The 20,265-nt window shown below is 37.7% G+C and overlaps 1 protein-coding gene and 1 long non-coding RNA gene across 5 annotated transcripts in view; one reads left to right on the top strand and one right to left on the bottom strand.

Annotated features, from left to right (window-relative positions):
• LOC139754069 (uncharacterized) overlaps positions 1-20,265 on the top strand; it is a 101,646-nt gene that overhangs the window by 13,252 nt on the left and 68,129 nt on the right. The window lies entirely within an intron of this gene.
• Positions 1-20,265, bottom strand: part of LOC139754064 (uncharacterized) — a 37,995-nt gene that overhangs the window by 8,197 nt on the left and 9,533 nt on the right. For all 3 annotated transcript variants that reach the window (XM_071671102.1, XM_071671103.1, XM_071671104.1), the window contains 10 exons: positions 18,363-18,536; positions 17,624-17,730; positions 17,065-17,289; positions 14,814-15,142; positions 12,129-12,196; positions 10,423-10,792; positions 9,532-9,741; positions 6,626-6,791; positions 4,011-4,093; positions 1,180-1,316 (listed from right to left, as the gene is read on the bottom strand). In XM_071671102.1, coding sequence (XP_071527203.1) covers positions 1,180-1,316; positions 4,011-4,093; positions 6,626-6,791; positions 9,532-9,741; positions 10,423-10,792; positions 12,129-12,196; positions 14,814-15,142; positions 17,065-17,289; positions 17,624-17,730; positions 18,363-18,536 — 1,869 coding nt within the window. The remainder of the gene's footprint in view (positions 1-1,179; positions 1,317-4,010; positions 4,094-6,625; positions 6,792-9,531; positions 9,742-10,422; positions 10,793-12,128; positions 12,197-14,813; positions 15,143-17,064; positions 17,290-17,623; positions 17,731-18,362; positions 18,537-20,265) is intronic.

Genomic DNA, 20,265 nt, shown 5'->3' with positions numbered 1-20,265 from the left:
GGTGACTGAGTTTGGTAAAGTGTGTGGAAGAAAAAAGTTAAGAGTAAATGTGAATAAGAGCAAGGTTATTAGGTACAGTAGGGTTGAGGGTCAAGTCAATTGGGAGGTGAGTTTGAATGGAGAAAAACTGGAGGAAGTAAAGTGTTTTAGATATCTGGGAGTGGATCTGGCAGCGGATGGAACCATGGAAGCGGAAGTGGATCATAGGGTGGGGGAGGGGGCGAAAATTCTGGGGGCCTTGAAGAATGTGTGGAAGTCGAGAACATTATCTCGGAAAGCAAAAATGGGTATGTTTGAAGGAATAGTGGTTCCAACAATGTTGTATGGTTGCGAGGCGTGGGCTATGGATAGAGTTGTGCGCAGGAGGATGGATGTGCTGGAAATGAGATGTTTGAGGACAATGTGTGGTGTGAGGTGGTTTGATCGAGTGAGTAACGTAAGGGTAAGAGAGATGTGTGGAAATAAAAAGAGCGTGGTTGAGAGAGCAGAAGAGGGTGTTTTGAAGTGGTTTGGGCACATGGAGATAATGAGTGAGGAAAGATTGACCAAGAGGATATATGTGTCGGAGGTGGAGGGAACGAGGAGAAGAGGGAGACCAAATTGGAGGTGGAAAGATGGAGTGAAAAAGATTTTGTGTGATCGGGGCCTGAATATGCAGGAGGGTGAAAGGAGGGCAAGGAATAGAGTGAATTGGAGCAATGTGGTATACCGGGGTTGACGTGCTGTCAGTGGATTGAATCAAGGCATGTGAAGCGTCTGGGGTAAACCATGGAAAGCTGTGTAGGTATGTATATTTGCGTGTGTGGACGTATGTATATACATGTGTATGGGGGGGGGTTGGGCCATTTCTTTCGTCTGTTTCCTTGCGCTACCTCGCAAACGCGGGAGACAGCGACAAAGTATAATAAATATAGATAAAAAAATAGTTAAGGTAAAGATAACATAGCAGAACACACAACATTCTTAAAGTATAATACAACAGTGGCACAGAAAATAAGAGAATAATAGAAAATACTTCAATTGCAGATAAAAATACATATCAAAAGGTCACACTCAGAATTAAATTTGATTGTGAGACCTGTAAACTGGTCAGGCCAAGTTTTATTCTTCCATTTACCCTTTCTTTCAAAGTTAGTAACAAATTGAGTTCCATCATTATCACACCGCCAATATACTTACCAATTATCCAGTATACTGGATATCCCCAACTTTGCTTTAGTGACTTTGAAAATGTTTTCATTGGATCTGTGAAGAATTCCTTCTGTTGAGGTAGTTTTACCCTTCTAGACATCACCATCACATCTTTCTGGGCCATTCTGTGCACAAAAAGTTATCTTTGAGCTTATGAAAAGCATGTTTTTTGCACTAAAATTCTCATTTGTTCATAACCCATACAGTTCTATAAAGCCATCAGAGCTATATGGGTGATATTGGTTAGATAGGCAAACACATAACAAAAAAGCCAGTCACATATAATTTATGCAAAAAATATAACCATATATGTGCACTGAAGGGTGGTGTGATAACACCATTCATAAACACTTTCCAGTTACCTATTAAAGCTTCACATCCATGCCCTATCCATGAAATAACACTGCCATGTTTTTGTCACTGAGTTGTTATAAGGTAAGCCAAGCCTCTTGGGGTAAGGTGGGCTAAGTGCACAAGAGTTGAAAAATAAGTGTGAATTCTACTGCAAAAATGTGCTTTTCTCAAGATGAACGTTGATTCTTTAAACAGATCCACATTTACTCTCACATATGGAGAGTTACCACAGTAAACTGAAAGGGAAAGAGGCTTTTCTAAGTAGGGAAAAAATCTTAAGGTAGTCAGTAGTAGAACAAACATCGCCAGTTTTTCATCTGCAACAGATCATTGTGTAGACTTATGTTGATGCATTAGAAAAACACAATCTCTCCCAGGGCAACACTTTTTTATGAAGAGAAAGTGTCTCATGGTTTTAATAACACAAGTGAAAACAAAATTTTACCTTAACTTTGGAATGATTTTTTTGCTCTCTGAGCAAAATATATAAAGTCCCAGGTGAGCTGATCTAAAACAATTCTTTAAACTTGCCCCCCCAAAATTTTTAAATTTCTTATTTTAAATAAAGCAGTTTAATAGCAAGCCAAAATAAAGGATTGAGATGACAGTTGCAAATTTTATAAGCTGACTCAGCACCTTTTCCACGGATCTCAGTCTTTCATATAGCAGTACTTTAGAGATGTTAGATTATACAAAGGCTGATCAGTATGACCTTTCTTGATGCAATCCAACCACAGATTAGTCTTTAGGCAACAAATCTCTGAATATAAGAATTCTAAAAAGGCCAAATATGAACCATCCAAGACCTTGATAATTTACTAATGAAAGCTAACCTTCAGTCTAGCTGGAATATCATCAGAAAAAAGTCTTCCTTGGATTCTTTGCACTTACAAAAGTAGTTTGAAAACTATTGCTGAGTCAACCAGAATGAAGCTTGACCTGAGCCATGGTTCACCTTGTTTGAAAAAAGAAGACACCATGAGTATAACAAGAGGAGTTATTCTATCAATTCCAGCTGAAAGTGCAGTGAGCCTTATCCCACTCAAAAATAGATATGGAGAATGAGACCAATAAATTGATATTTTGTGACTGACCACCACTGTAACAAGATCCACCTTTGGACTAATGTCCAAACAACCCTATTCACATGACAGAACCTCAATCCAGTCACCACTCTGTTCCCATCTTATATCCTTGGAATAGAATATATCTACTATGATATCTATGGATCATTTTATGTGAAATACTCTCAGGAAAAGATGTTACTTGCAAATTTAACAAACTATGAATACTGTCGTGTCCATGGCCACAAGTTCAGAGAACAGGCCATCCTGTCTAATGACATATGACATTATGGATAGTTGCTCAAAAACGGGAAGCTCATTATATCTCCTTGTGGGTGATATTGACTTATAAATCATATATCTACATGGGCGTAATACAAGGACCAAGAATGAATCAAATTTCCTTCATTCCTCTTCTTCATCGTTGTATGGAGTTCCAGTTGTTTCAGAGTCACCCAAAGAAATTTTTGCCATTCCTGGAAGTGTGCTCCAAATTTCTTTTGATTCAACCCTCCTGACTGGAAGGATTTCCAGTGTGAAGAGGCTGAAAGGCCTAACCACTTACAGTCTCCTGTCTGACTAAAAATACAAATCAAGTGTTATTCAAAACTTTCAGATGTATGTCACAAATATTGATATTAGCAGAAAGAACAGAAATTAAACTGGTATTTACAATGAGCCAACTCAACTTATTGTTAAGTTAAACCTTGCCCAAAGCAAAGCCCTTCCTCACTGACTTAATGGTAAGAGACTGGTGGTAAAGATAGCCAGTTGGGGGAACATGGCAGTATGATGTTAGGATAGGGCACAGGGGTACACCATAAACAGGTGACTATTGTAGTGTTTTTAAGCATTTCTAACACAGCCTTCCAAGATACACATACATTCTTGTGTACACTAAGCATGGCTGTGGCATTTTTATGTTTCTGACAACCCATCTTCCTAGTGTCAACCATATAGCTTCAGCAGTTTTAGTAGAACTACAGGGGCAAATGAGTGACTTACCTAAAATAAACATTCATTCATAGGAGATGAGGTGAAATGTACAAGAAAAGTATGAAGTGGGAAACAAATACTTTTCGATGAATATGGCACTTGAGTCTGTGAGAGTCCATTCTCCTAAATCCAAACCTGTTCATAAAGAGCACAATAACATGCACCAAGATTACATTTATGTTCCTTATTTCCCATACACCATATTTACTGGGTTTTAAAAGTCCAAATCCTTCAATGGCATCAATTCCTTCTGTATAACACAATCTCTCTTAAGAGAATACAGGGCAACTTATTTAGAAAATGGAAATCAAGAAGGCTTTACCATTACCTGATTTACCACTACTGAGAATAATAATAATAATAATAATTATAATAATGGTGATAATAAGAATAAAAACATTGTACCTGAGGCAGTACATCTCCTTGGTAGGATCTGGTCCAGGCTTCTTCATCATGGAACACAGCATCTTTAGGTCAAGCCTTTTCACCTAAATAAAAAGAGTTATCAATTATACTGGTATGTAGTCTTTCTATTTGTCCATCTAAAATCAGTCAAAAATTTCCTGAATGGTATATTGCAGTGCTTGGTCTTCGGTCATGAGGCTGCTGCTTTTCACGATCTATGTAAATTGCTTGCCAAGACAAAGTGATTGATACCTGCATATGTTTTAAGATAAAGCTAGGACCATGAGAGATGCGAGGAATGATAGTAAATTTATCATCCTGCTGACATTTAGTGAAGCTCTTGAGTTAGCTGTGATACATGCATGATTAATCAAGTACATTCATAGTAAATGCCAATTAACGAAGACTGGACACAGGGAAGGAAGGCCTCAGTAAGGCTATATTTGGAGGAAACAGGTTTTTTATAGCAGCTAAGTTGGCATGGGCTGGAATCTGTATGTGAAAGGGACATGAGGTTAACAATGTGCCCAACCTACTAGCTGAACAACAGGTTTAGAGAATTTTTAAGGAGGCAAACTATCTACTGGCAAACATTAAAACTGCTTTAAAGTATACGGATAAAGTGATCAGTAAAATATTTACAGCTTGCAACTGAACCAGAATATTCTTTTTGTTTGATTACTTAAAGGGAACATACAGCTCATAACAAAGAAAGTCCAAAGGAAGTCAACAAATAGTAGAGACTAAATATAGATTGTACTATGCAGCATAATTCCTCAGAAGAAATATCATTTATGGGTAGAAATAAGAGGGTAGGGAGTAGAAGAAAAACAATAACCAGTGACTTTAAGAGGACATTTGTTATCAATGTTTGTGGACGAACAAAGTGACACAAATTCCCACTGGTGGCTGATTTGAGCAAAAAATTGCAGAAGTTGGTGACTGAGTTTGGAAAAGTATGAGGAAGGAGAAAGTTGAGAGTAAATAAGAATGAATAAGGTCATTAAGTTCTGCAGGGTTGAGGGACAAGTTAGTTGGGATGTGAGTATGAATGGAGAAATATTGGAGGAATTGAAGTTTTAGATATCTGGGAGTGGACTTAGCAGCAATGGAACCATCTGGGAGGAGGCGATGGTTCTGGGAGTCATGAAGAATGTGTGGAAAGAGAGAATGTTATCTTGGATAGCAAAAATGGGTATGGTTGAAGAAATGATAGTTACAACAATATTATATGGTTGTGAAGCATGGGACTATAGATAGGGTTGTATGGCAGAGGGTGGATGTTTTGCTAATTAAATGTTTGAGGACAATATGTGGTGTGAAGTGGTTTGATCGAGCAAGTAATGAAAGGGCAAAAGAGATGTGTGGTAATAAAAAGAGTGTGATTGAGAGAGCAGGAGAGGGTGCGTTGAAATGGTTTGGACATAAGGAGAAAATGAGTGAGGATAAGTTGACAAAGAGGATATGTGTTAGAGGTGGAGGGAACAAGGAGAAGCAAGAGACTAAATTGGAGGTGAAAGGATGGAGTGAAAAAGATTTTGAGCGATCGAGGCCTGAATTGGCAGGAGGGTGAGAGGCGTGCAAGGAATAGAGCGAATTGGAATGATGTGGTATGCTGGGGTTGATGTGCTGTCAATGGACTGAACCAGGGCATGTGAAACGTCTGGGATAAATCGTGGAAAGGTCTGTGGGGCCTGGATATGGATAGGGAGCTGTGGTTTCAGTGCATTACGCGTGACAGCTAGAGATTTTCAAGGCTCCTGTCATGGACAGAAGTCCACATCAAGGCCCGGCCTTAATTGAAATAGAGAATTATGAAACAGAACAAGAAAAGACAAGGGGAAAGTATTTATAAATTTTGAAGAAAGTGAAAGACCCATCTTTTGAAATGTGCTGGGTCATAGTTTTTGGTAAAGACATGAGAAGGTAGAGAGTTCCAATGCTTCAACATTTAGGGAAAGAAGCAGTCATCAAAATGGCCCATCCTTTAGTTGCTGAAGGCCACACAATTATCATGTGATGCAGCAGCTTGCTGAGTATCACTTGGTCTAGTTAGTAGTGGGGAGCACACAAACAGCCAGCTCTCGAGAGCAAAAACCAAAGTAATACCAATAGAAGAGAGAAAGTGAACGAACAATGCACCGTAAGGCAAGGGGGTCAAGTTTAGAAGTTAGCATGGAACAGTTTATAAGTCAGATAGCTTTTGACTCAACTCTCTCAAGTAAGCATACAGAGCTAGAACCACCCCAAATGTGAGATTAGTACTCCATACAAGGATGAATCAATCCCTTGTAAAAACAGCACAATTATTTTTGGATGACCAAACTTAACAGACAAGAAAGGCCACCATGATGTCATGGCTAACTGTGCATGGTGATGAAAAATAAGTTTTTGTTTTATGCAGGATGTTCAGACCACCTCAAGACATTATAGTTACATCTTTAGTCTGCATTATTTATGACGCACTTTTAGTCATGTATTTTTAACTTTCTTGGGCAAATCATTTGGCTTTTAGGCAAATACATGAGGTGTAGAGCAAGTGAAGGGTCTATTGAAAATAATACATGAGAAAATTTGTAAATACTAGGTGGATAACAATGGAACTGAAAACTTACTGCTTGTATAAAATCAGAAACACCTTCCCTGTGTTTCATGGTGATATTGATGTACTTCAAGGTAAGGTTGACCATTGCCTTCATACTGTTGTTGTTCTTGAGCTCCTGCAACTTTTCAATTTGCTGCATCATATTCACCTCAACTCCAATTTCCTTTATATATTTCCTGTTAATAAAATATGTCTAAGTAACTAAATAAGTACACAAGTCCTTACATATACAGTACAGGGATACTTTATTTACCAAAACCACTGAACTTCTAATAATCAGTCATCTGATGCAAATGGTATTCTCTTACTTATGTTTATCTCATCCATGATCATGTTCCTCAGTATCTTCAAAGGCATTGACAAAATTTACTTCCACCACAGAGAGGTCAACAGTGTCATGAGATGGGAATTTTAGTCTTAAAATAATGTTTGTGATTGCAGATGGACTAGTAGTAAATGGAAAACTAGAATTCAAGGAATTCCAATTATTGTTGGATTTGTTGGGAAAAAATTTACTAAAGAGATAAGATCTCCCAAAATCTGTCCAGAGGGATAAACAAGGGCAATGCAGAGAAGAGAGTTTAAAGAAGGATTGGCCTTTGCAAATTGGGATGATACTATATTTCAGTGTATGCTGAAAGATGACCCATTAAAACAGTCCATAAAGGAAACAGTAACTGTAGGAAAGAAGTGCAATGTGGTACTGATAATCTGTACTCTTCCAAAAAAATTTAATGAACCTGAATATATATGTAAAGATAGCAATGAAGAGACAATCATGAAGATACAGGAAACAGTGCAACAAATTCTTCGAAACAGAATGAAGTTCTAAAGATAGGGAATTTTGATTACATAGAGAAATATGGTGATTTAAATTCTTATAGAGACATAAGTTGTAAGACTCTACACAGGAAATGTGCCTGCATTGGTGTGTCATGGAGCACACTGGAATCAGAGGAGCTGATATACCAGTATTAATAGTTCTTACCTTTACACACAGTAACACAGAAACTGAGAATATTGAATATGATACACCAACTGAAAAGTGATCATGTAATGTTACATTAGCATAATTATTTATTTATATATTTATTTTGCTTTGTCGCTGTCTCCCGCGTTTGCGAGGTAGCGCAAGGAAACAGACAAAAGAAATGGACCAACCCACCCCCATACACAATGTATATACATACACATCCACACACGCAAATATACATACCTATACATCTCAATGTACACATACATATACACACACAGACACATACATATATACCCATGCACACAATTCACACTGTCTGCCTTTATTCATTCCCATCGCCACCTCGCCACACATGGAATACCATCCCCCTCCCCCCTCATGTGTGTGAGGTAGCACTAGGAAAAGACAACAAAAGCCTCATTCGTTCACACTCAGTCTCTAGCTGTCATGCAATAATGCCCGAAACCACAGCTCCCTTTCCACATCCACGCCCCACACAACTTTACATGGTTTACCCCAGACGCTTCACATGCCCTGATTCAATCCACTGACAGCACGTCAACCCCAGTGTACCACATCGATCCAATTCACTCTATTCCTTACCCTCCTTTCACCCTCCTGCATGTTCAGGCCCCGATCACTCAAAATCTTTTTCATTCCATCTTTCCACCCCCAGTTTGGTCTACCACTTCTCCTCGTTCCCTCCACCTCCGACACATATATCCTCTTGGTCAATCTTTCCTCACTCATTCTCTCCATGTGCCCAAACCATTTCAAAACACCCTCTTCTGCTCTCTCAACCACGCTCTTTTTATTTCCACACATCTCTCTTACCCTTACATTACTTACTCAATCAAACCACCTCACACCACACATTGTCCTCAAACATCTCATTTCCAGCACATCCACCCTCCTGCGCACAACTCTATCCATAGCCCATGCCTCGCAACCATACAACATTGTTGGAACCACTATTCCTTCAAACATACCCATTTTTGCTCTCCGAGATAATGTTCTCAACTTCCACACATTCTTCAAGGCTCCCAGGATTTTTGCCCCCTCCCCCACCCTATGATTCACTTCCGCTTCCATGGTTCCATCCGCTGCCAGATCCACTCCCAGATATCAAAAACACTTTACCTCCTCCAGTTTTTCTCGATTCAAACTTACCTCCCAATTGACTTGACCCTCAACCCTACTGTACCTAATAACCTTGCTCTTATTCACATTTACTCTTAACTTTCTTCTTTCACACACTTTACCAAACTCAGTCACCAGCTTCTGCAGTTAGCATAATTATGTGATAAAAATAGGATGATCATAGAGGAAACACGACTCTCAGAGGAGATATTATGGTATGATGAGATCCTTTCAGTTGATGTGAAGGTGAAGGGAGACCTTGAGTCCTAAGGACACATTTATATAAACCTAAAATGATTAATTAAACCCAACCTCTTTAGAAGTTTTCATTCAAGCCTGAAGGCACTGGGATTGATAATGTATGGCAGAATGGACTGTATATTGAGCCAAGACAAACAACTAGGAAAATTTCCACAACAGATCGTGACAACAGGTTACACTTTACAGCATCCTGAAAACTGAAGTGTTTTAACTCTATAACAGGTTAATAAAGCTATGTAAGTGAGTTTTGCAGCACATCATAACTGACAGTTCTGAAAATGAGGTTCAGTTAAACCCAGTAAAATTTTCAAACAAAGTGTTCATAGTGGCAGTAAAAGAAATGTTACTGCTACTCTCCATATTTTCTTTTTCTCATTCTGTTCTATATGAAACTTAAATATCTAATTAGGTAGAAATCTGAAAAAGATTATAAATTTGACCATAATATTATGTCCTTCAAACTCAGCGGGATCAGTTACAAAAATCCTACTGATTAATTCATTAAAACACATTACAGTATTACATAACTCTGTACTTACTCTAAGTTCTCAAAGACTCCCATAAGCACAGAGAACTTAGAATTTTCATCAGTAATCTTGATGAACAATTCCTTGATGGACATACGCACTGACATGGGCAAGAAACTGAGCTCCTGTATATCTTGAGGATGAGTATCACTTCTTAACTTCTCAGTAATCTTGTCCACCAAATGCTTTATGCGCATTCTTAGTTTGTATGAAGGATTATTTCTGCAAAGGAAAGAAAATTTTGTAGCATATTTTCGTACTTCTAGCCTTGATATGGATTGAAGCATTTTTCATTTAACGTGCATAGAATAACTTATCTGAGATCCAAAGCAGCATCTTGTACATGAAAAAGCATTCAGATCAAAGCAGAAGTTGTTGTGATCCTAATTCTAGGAAAAAATGAAAACTTTGGTGTGACTGATATTAGGTCTTTTATTTGATTATGATAAAAAGAACCTGATATACCTTACAGATGCATCATCCATACCATCATGGATGAAACCATCATCATAACATAAGAAATATGGGAAGCCACTGTCTATCAATTTATCTATCCATATCTCTGACGCCTGTTCCCTTAAGGAACTCCCATCGAGGGGTGGCCACAGCAAAAGTCTCCACTTTTCCTTGTCCTTCCATGCCTCCTTCACATACCCCATTCCATGCATTCTTCCTCTGTTTCTCTCCCTCCAGCCTTACCTCTCACCTACATGTATCCCAAAGCATCTGCTAAACTCTCCATCCACTCTCTTGCACATGCATTTACTCCTCTATAGAAGGCTTTTACACCATCCAACAGTTGTCCCCCTATACCAAATATCCTTAACACATCCCACAAAGCATTCCACTCGACTCTGTCATACACTTTCTCCAGATCCATAAAAACTGCATATAACTTCTTACCTTTCATCTTCCTCAAATACCATATCATTCTCTTCATTGGAAATTTCACTACCATTTTCTGATGATGGATGTCCTCCAGTGGCACGATTTTCTGAGTCATCGTCTCCATCAGTTCTTGCCTTGGTTATGATTCGACCTATCCCTTTGAAAGGTGACTGATTTTGTTCATCACCTGCTCCTCCTAATGACTGATCTTGTTCTCTGTCATATATTTTAGATGATCTTTCACCAATTTGTGCATCACTTTCCTCACTCTCTGGGGAGGATGGAATCCACATAGCCTCCATGTTTCCATTTTGTGCATGCTTGATATCACCTTTAAAATGAGTATTCTGTCCTTTGTCTAAATACAGTTTGCTGAACTCCAGATCTGAAAAGGGTAATTTTTGTATGTATGTCTATCATATATGTCCCTAACTTGATATGATACCAGTGATTTTTTTTTTTTTTTTTGTACTTATCTACCCTTTCCCATGTTAGCAAGGTAGCGCCAGGAATGGACAAAGTGATACAATGATTGAATTAGTGATCTCATTTATTACTTCCATTACTGTGGCATATGCATTTATTTTGCTGTTACAATGGTTAGTTATCCTGCTGATAGCATGATTTTTGTTTTCTGCATTCTTGGCACTTCTCTTTATTCTTGTGCTTCAAGTGTGAGGTGAACAAATTATTTGCTGGATGAGTGTCCCTAACTACTTCCAACATTGGGAGTTGACAATGTGATTTACCTGGTATATTGGGCATGTGTTTGCATGTATACATCGTTGTTTTTTCACTTTAAATGAATGCATAATTCTGCTCTCATATTTTGCTAATCCAATCAATCTAATAATCTGTTGGCAGTTAGTTACTGGGGGTCAGCTTCATGTCCCTGAAGTAACTATTACCGTGGGACTTCTGGTCCTAAGATCACCCTGAATCCAAAGCACATTATGACCAGTATTCTGCTTGATTACCATATTGTCATCTCTGAATAACCAAATATAATAAAAACCCAACTACTTGAGTGTGTGATCAAGAATGTACGTTAGCTACTGTCTGTAAAGTAAATGTAAATGAAAAGCAATATCTTTATGTAGCTAACAGTCTGCCTACCCTGATGCCTCATTCCACCCTACCCATCATCTATGCCTAGTCCAGCAAATCATTAATCAAAATTCTGTTTTATGATAAGATTTTTTCATCTTCATATATCGTAAGAATTCTTTTCTTACTCTATTTTTGGAAAATATTTTTAATTTTTTTTTCTGAAGCATGGCTTACTTCACAAATTCATTCCAACCATTTAAGACATACCCTTGAAGTTGATGGTAATTATTTTTCAAAGGAAAATAACCCTTACAAAATCTGTTATAAATTCAAATGTCTTGGAAAGGTTTTGTTTAATTTAGACAGTTTTGTGAGTAATCTTTTGAATGTGTCTATTATAGACTATTAACCAATTTATTTTCAGTGAATACCATAATTAAATACTAACTACCCTGTACAGTCCCCTTAAAGCTACGAACTGGAAGGAACAGTGAAGCCCTTTGTGGAGGGTGGTTTACTTAGGAATAAGCTCTGTCTTTTGAAAAGATCATAACTTATCAGTTCAGACTTGCAAGTTACAGATCAAAGGATAAGGAAAAAGTAATTACAGTGAACTTCCACTGGGCTGGGACAAGAGCTCTAATTAATGTCACTTGAACAGTTTTACCTACCTTTGCACTTCCTGTAACATGGACCACTCCGGCTGGCATCATTACATCTGACAATACAGTCCTCAGTCCTAGTTAGAGAAAAATTTAGCTACCAATTCTGTATAATTTTTTCATTTGATGTTAAAGTATAGGTAACCACTCATTTACTCAAAAATACACTTTTTATAGAACTAATCAACTAAAATCTATCAAGAAAATGGAAAATAATGAAAATTAGCAATAGCAGACAAATATCATAATAACTCTTCCCCACATATCACACACCTCCACATAAGAAACAGACTTTCCAGCTAATGATAATCTTTTTGTTATTCGTAACATATCCAGACTAATAATCTCCCATACATCCTACACTTCCCGGATGACCACATATCAAAAACAATTGCATTATATTATCTATCTATATTTCATATACTCCATTCCACCTTGGAACTCTCCAGTGGAGAGGTAGTTGGTGCAGAAAGGCCTCTAGGCTACCCTACTGAAGTGGTAATGACTAAGTACACAGAGATGAATATAAAAATCATGCCAGACAGGAAGTTTTAGCTGCAATGCAATGAAAGCTATGACCCATACTGCTGATGCTGATATGAGATATCAGCATGCAGGTAAAGACAGTGTATCTATCAAGAGGGAATCATGAAATATGCAAAATTATATGACCTATGTTCCAGAAATATAAATTACTGTTGATCTACAATCATGAAGTGTGCAGACCACTGAACTGTAAAACATATGTCAAGACAACCTTCTTTTGGTGAGATACTAATATCCTCAACATGAATCTGCATATGAAGCTACATGGCTATACTTCATATCGTGCCTGAACACTAAACTTTAATGTAAAACTTAGTAACTAAGTTGTGGATGCACATGCATTTGTAGGTAAGGATGTGGATGTTAATGAGAGAAGAACAGTTCTTTCCTTTACTTACTGGAAAACAGTGAGGTGACATGGATATATAGAGAGACCAGATGATTAATGAATGGATGAAGGAGTCTATTGACAAATAATGAGAAATATTGGTGTAATCATCATCTGTGATGATATACTACACTAAGTCTCTGGGAAGTGGTTAACATAGTTGCTTTATATTTTGATGATTAAGAAAATGCCAAGTGATATTTAGATACCTCAGGCATCAAAACAGTTTAGTAACAGGTTTCTCAGTATGGTAAATGTAGAACAGTATTAATATTATTATTATTATCTATCCTTATGGGAAAGGGGAGAGAGGATACTAACCAGGTACCAACTGAATGTCTTAAAAAATGACTAAAAGGAATGGGAGCTGGGGGGAGGGGGGAATCCTCCCCTCTTGTATTATTACTTTCAAAAAGGAACAAAACATGGAGCTAAGATAGGGTTTTCCTCTGAGGCTCACTTCCTTATACTACCTAGTAAAGGTAGAAAATGGTGAACTGGCATGAAAAAAAAAAATTACTACTATTATCAATATTAATATTGTTATTTCTATACATTTTTTGCTATTTCTCATGTAATTAGGCATTTCCAGGAACAAAAGAAAAAGACTCATTCACTCGCATCCATTCTCTAGCTGTCATGTGTAATGCATTACTATCATTATACCTTAGATGGTCATAGATGATAACTAAGAGAAGTGGGAGAGCAGGGGCCTGGAAATCCTCCCATTGTGTATAATTACTTTAAGAAACAAAGGAAGGAGCCAAGGAAGAATTTTTTCTCTGAGGCTCACTAATGTGGCAAATGTGCAAACAGACCTGAAAAAATTATCATTATTATCATTAATATCTTCATTATCATTTTTATTATTACTACTTCCATTATTATTACCTTATCATTTTTATTATTATCATTATTATCATCATAAATATTATCATTCTCATACATGTCAGAAGTGGAGGGAACAAGGAGAAGAGGGAACGAAGGACAAGATGGAAGGATAGAGTGAAAGATGCCCAGAGTTATTAGCACCTGAACATGCTGAAGAGTGTACAACATGCATGAGATACAGCAAATTGAAGTGATGTATATGCAGGGTGATATGCTGTAAATGGGCTGAACAGTGGCATGTCAAGGAAAACCACTGAAATGTCTGGGAAACTTGGCTGTGGACAGGAGTTTCTGGCTTCAGTGATTTATACAAGTTATCTAGAGAGCAGCTGTGAGCAAATGAGGCCATTCTTTTCATGTTTTTTGGTGCTAACTCATACTGTGGGAATTGGTAAACAAGTATGAAAAATAAATTTGCCTCCTGTGGGACTCCTGCAATTCAACGTTGAACTCCATGCAGGAGCAGGAAAATGATGGATTCCTTTGGAGTAAGGACACTGCCAAGAATGTGTTTCTTTCTGTCCACCAACTTTGTTACTTCTTTAAAGAAAGCAGTTTCCCACTCATGGTGTGACCACTTGCAGGTGGAGTCTGGTTACACCAGTAGAATTAGATACATATGGTAAACATGAATATATATTACATGAACAGTTTGTAATTTTTCAAAAACAGATTCCATTAAATAACTTCATAATGGATTATGAAGTAAATGAATATATGACACAACTTTCTTCTGTTATCTGATCCTGACACTACCTCACTAAGGTAGGAAATGGCAAATCAATGCAAAAAAAAAAAATTTGTTAACTTAATATCAAACTATTATGCTCCCCACCCAGTAATAGAGAAGAAAGAAATATATAACTTACTCAAGACTACTGATTCCTTCATAGCTAGTACCCTCATCATTATGCATATGAGAGTCATTTTCATCATCTAGAAAATGTATTCCATCAGTTGGATAACATGTTTCATGAGTTGAGCTCATGCCATCATCTAGGTCATTACAGTTTTGGCCCATTTCATTGTGACAGCTCATCATTACTGAAGGCAAATACACATTCTCGATGAGGCTAGCTGCCCACTCCAGGAAGATCCTTCTCAAGACACCATCCTCTTCCATTATTAGGTCAGTCAAGTTGTCAACCAGCCTTACGATCTGGAGTACTGTCTCGTGGGCATCCTTCACCTCTGGCTCCTTAAGCCAAAATCATGGTTAATGATATGACATTGAATCAAAGCCATGAAGATCATATACCACTTTGACATACAGAACAATGAAATATATCACATACTTTTGATAAGCAAAGAGAGCAAATACAGCAGCAGGGTTATTTGAGATGCATACCAGGCAAAATGTTCAGGAAAGCAGCACAGAGTCTAGTGTACTAGAATGTTTTAACCTTTTGAACATGGAATGAAGTGTGTTCTGACTTGCCAGAGACAAAAAGGTGAGGTGACCCCATATAAAGGAAAGAAGATGCAATGAAACTGAGAAAGAGAATATAATAATGGCTGTAAGACTATGTAAACCCTGAAAGTGTGATGGGCCAAAATAAAGGTTGCTCTGGTTATGAGACTAAAACAGTTGAAAGTGATATATTCAGCTTATTTCCATTTTTCATCTGACTTCTTGTATCATCTTAGGGCTATGTGGCATAAACAACAAATATGATGCAGAAAGGATATAAAATTAAGTACTTCATCTTACCAAGTCTGTACAAAAGTTAACCTTCATGTATGTTTTGATACACGGAATGAATATTTTCCATTACAATCAACAGTGTACAACAGAATACCCTCTTGTTGGATCATCCATACGGTTACAGGCATTTTTTCCATTTGGAGACATACCAGTTACAGTTTCATCTCCTATATTAGAAATATTTGGGATATGGGAGAAAGACTATTACCATAACAACAAGTCTCATGTTACAGAAAGCAACTCAAGAGGAAAGGAAGTGGGGAGAGAGTTCGAAATCCTCCCCTCCAGTATTTTTACTTTCCAAAAAAACAGAAATTTCTACCTGAAGGCTCAGGTATCAGTTCTGTACACTACCTTGCTAAGAAGGGAAATAGTGAACAAAAAATAAAAGAGGGAATAACTTATTCTTTGGTCTTCTACCTGAAAGTTCCTCAGCTGTGAGAACTTATCTTTATGGTAGCTGAGAAGACACAGGCAGCTGTATGCCTCAGTTAAGGTTATCTCATATTCAATACACATACACACACACACACATATATATAAAGGATTAAAGATATGGTACTTATACACTAGGTTAGAAGATGGGACAACACAATTGTAAAACTGTCTCCCTGTAACATGAAAATAGTGATCACACTACCAGAAAGCTTCTAACACTATACTGCATAGAAGTCTGATTAAGAAGGTGGATCATCAGGTTGGAATAATAGGGTTTCTCCTTTGAAGGATCAAAAATTAACTTGGTAGAAGGGAACAGAGGATGCATGTCAGAGAAGCCTTCTTAAAATGAGTTGATCACTAGCGTAGTGCTGCAGGGTTTTGTTCTGGGACCATTACTCTTCATGATTTATGTAAATGGCTTGGTATAGACTCCTACCTAAATGTGTATGCAAATAATGCAGAAGTCCTGAAGAAAGTGAAAAAAACAGATTGCATCAGGTTAAAAGAAGACCTTAACAGACTTCAAAGTTGATCTGATGTGTAGTTGATGAAGCTCAAATTGAGTAAATGTAAAGTAATGAGGCTGGGTCACATTGAAAGAAAGCCAAAATATGAATATCATCTAGCAAGAAATAAGCTGCAGAAATCTGTTTTTGAGAGAGATTTAGAAGATGACATCATTTCTGAGTTATCACCAAAGTCCCTCCTTAGGAGAACAGTTAAAAGGGACCAAGTATTTGCAAGTAATTTGTAAAATTATATTCAAGTTCATGAATAAAAACATATTCAATAAGTGGTTCACATCATACATAAGGCCAAAACTAGAATATCCTTCTCATGTTTGGTCACCACACCAGAAGAAGCACAAAGAGCTAACAGCAAAGGTCCAGGTACATCTTTAGTCAAGCATGTGCAGCATTGCAGAATGAGGATGCAGTAATTCATGCATGAAATCTGATATCAACTCGACTTACATTCAGTTCCAAACTATTCATTTCTTTCACGAGAGTCTTCAGCACTAACTTGGCCTTATTCAAAAATGAGTCACTGGCACCTGTCATGTTGCTGTCTGATTGGCTGGGGCACACTTCTAATGCAAGGAGTCTTGCCATGTGGTCTCTGGCCCTACTGTACTCCATGTACTTCTCTTTCACCTCTTCAGGGGTTGCTACCACTATGCCCCCACGTCCTGGTCCTCCCTGTTGAGTATTCACTATGGCTTTCAGAGATTGTACTACACATTACCAAACTAGAGTATCTGAAAGTACTCTACACTATACAAATGCTACTACTTTTGTATTTTCTGGCTTTCAAGATACGTTTGAAAATATATCAGTCACTTTTCATGGATACATGTACAGCCATTATGTCACTCACTTGACTAAAGATGTTATAGTCTACAGTGCACTCCAATTAAACCACTGAAGGTGGATGCAGCCTAACCAACTGTAACATTATAACAGTATTTCCTGTAATATGATACAAGTAAAAAAAATCCAAAACATTGAACAGGCACTGAAGCATATAACTCACCTCATACATGTAGCCAGCTACCTGTTTGTTGTCTATAGAAAGAAGTAATGCATTTATTCCTTCAGTCTCCACATCAGGTACAACCTCACAATGACTGGTCTCTCTATCTGAAGCAAGAGGGCAAGAAATCTAAATGTAGAACCCAAAAATGGAGCTTCATTTATAGTAGATTGATGTCTGATAACTGTATTCATTTAAATTTTCCACTTAAAAGTTTCTCGGATTAACATTCTTTCACTGCACTCATGGTGTGACTCATGCTAATAGGCTTATGTTTGATATGAATTATGTCATTGTAAGGCTTTTCATACACATGGCTATTGTATGCAATTAATATATGGAAAGCTTATAAGAAAAGGCTCTACTAATGAGAAAGCCAGTATTACAACATCTCACGGCACTGGCACAATATAGGGCACTGAGGGCTAAAGAAACCTGAAGTTTACAAAGCCCATACTTGAGTACTAGGTACATAATGCCCAAATTCCATTCATTACTTAAGTGTTATACTAACTTGCAAATAAAGTATACTACACTCATAAATTAGTGATGTATTTCAATCAAGCATTATAATAGACATCTAACTCTTCTTCAAATAAATTTAATATCATGGGAAAGGTTACTCATTGGATGTCATCTGGTAATTTACACCTTTTTTTTTCCATCTGGCACTATCAGAGCCTTCTACACTCATAAAGACAAAATTGTGTCATTTACGTATTTAATGCAGTGAACTTACCACCAAAAGATTCAAGGTCCATTGGCAAGATGCAAAGATTATTTGTCCTGTTGGAATCATTGGTTCTGTTGAAGGGATCAATCATGAGTACAAGGTTAGCTTCTCCATGTGGCAGCCATGAGGGCCCTCTCAACTTCTTCAAGTCTACGTCCAAAGTTTCATCAGCACCCAGAGCTGTAATGAATAGGAATGTATTTTTAAGAAATGGTGTCATTAAAATTCATATACACTACATTGCATAAAATATATACCAGGGGTCCTTTCTATCCTTGCAAGGCTTCTGCAGCACTCAGGAAGCTGGCCATATCCACCAGTCATGACCACAGTTCATAGATTGTTATGTTGTGTGTGTGTTTATGTACATAAAAGTGCAGGGGCAATTGAGTAGTAAGCACTTGGTGTCTTCTTTATGGTACTCACATCATGGGCTTGAAGGGTCTTGGGGTATGCTGAAATGGTGTTTGTAGTATTGAAGTGAGATGTCCAGAGCATAAGTGAGAGAGTGTGACTTGTATTTGTCTAGGAAGCGTGGTTACTGATGCCTGTTAAGGGTGAGGTACTAAAGGCTAAGAAGTGGCACTAAAAGTCTCTAGTTATGGAGACTATTGCCATGGCCATCCCCTTGAGGGAGTTCCAGTTGGAACAGGTGTCAGAGGTATAGATCGATAGACCATTTATGAATATTATTAACACCTCTCTCCTGTGTGAGGCCTGTCATTGGTAATCTTCCATATATAATTCAACTTTGGATCTCCTATCTGAAATGTTTTGTTGAATCTCTTGTTGTGTCCTTTGATGTCTCGAAGGCATTTGACAAGGTGTGGCAGGGGTTTTTGCCTTTTAAACTTCCTTCCTTTGGCTCTCCTACCTCTCTCTGTTCTTTAATGCAGTTTTCTTTCCTGTTGTTCCATGTCATTAGTTGTTGACAGAGTAACATCTCTCTCTTATCATGTCAAAGGTGGTGTCCCTCAGGTTTTTATCCTATCATCTATCCTTTTTCTTTTCTCCATAAATGATCCCCCTTCCCAATCTACATGGACCTTAACACGGAAGTGGGATTTGTGTGGAGCAGGGAAGGCTTGAGCTATGGTATTGGGGATTTTTCTTTCCCAGGTAGGTTTAACCATGCTGCAAAAGTCAAACTTCAGCTATTTTCTCTCCTAAACTTTTTGTTCTTCCTTTCTTGTGCTATCAAATCTGAAATTGGTCATTTGTTAGAGTTGAAATGAATTTCTAAGATGGAATATTCTAAATTGTATTAAGAGTGCTGAATAGCCTTAGATGCTCCAGAGCTTGGCTTATAAGCCTAGATTTTATAATCTAGTCCATAAATGATCATCTGTCCTCCAGCCCTAACCATATTCACCTTAACATATGATTCCACTCTACATATTTCCACTCACATTTCCCTCTCTTCCTCACTCTCAGACTCAATCTTCTTGCACTGAATGTATCTCCTCTCTCAGTTCACCAAAGCAGCATCATGAAATAGGGTAGCAATATCCTGGTTAAATTAAACAGTGCAAAAATGCAATTTCTACTTACACTGTATATCTAATTCATTTCCTATTGAATTCTAAAACATTGACTATTAATCTTGCAAAAACATTAACATGTTACATATAACCAGACTCTCCACTCCTCCCAGGAAACCCCACACAATGAACATCCCAAAAGCTCAGGGTGATGTACTGGTGCTGCAGTTATTTTTCTTATGAACTGCCATTCCATATGTACAGGATCCTCTTTCACCCCATTATGTAGTACAGTTCAAGTGTGAAGTGGTTCCTCTTCCTCCTCTCTCTTAGCAAGAATTGAATCAAAAGCATTCCTCCTCATTAACTCTCCTACTATTGCCTCTCATCAGCTATCCCTTTCCATCCCCCTTGATGTTGCCCTCTTA

This window comes from Panulirus ornatus, chromosome 16, assembly GCF_036320965.1.
Source record: "Panulirus ornatus isolate Po-2019 chromosome 16, ASM3632096v1, whole genome shotgun sequence".
NCBI lineage: Eukaryota > Metazoa > Arthropoda > Malacostraca > Decapoda > Palinuridae > Panulirus > Panulirus ornatus.
Note: the sequence above shows the minus strand (reverse complement) of the source record. Positions and strands in the feature narration are given on the sequence as shown.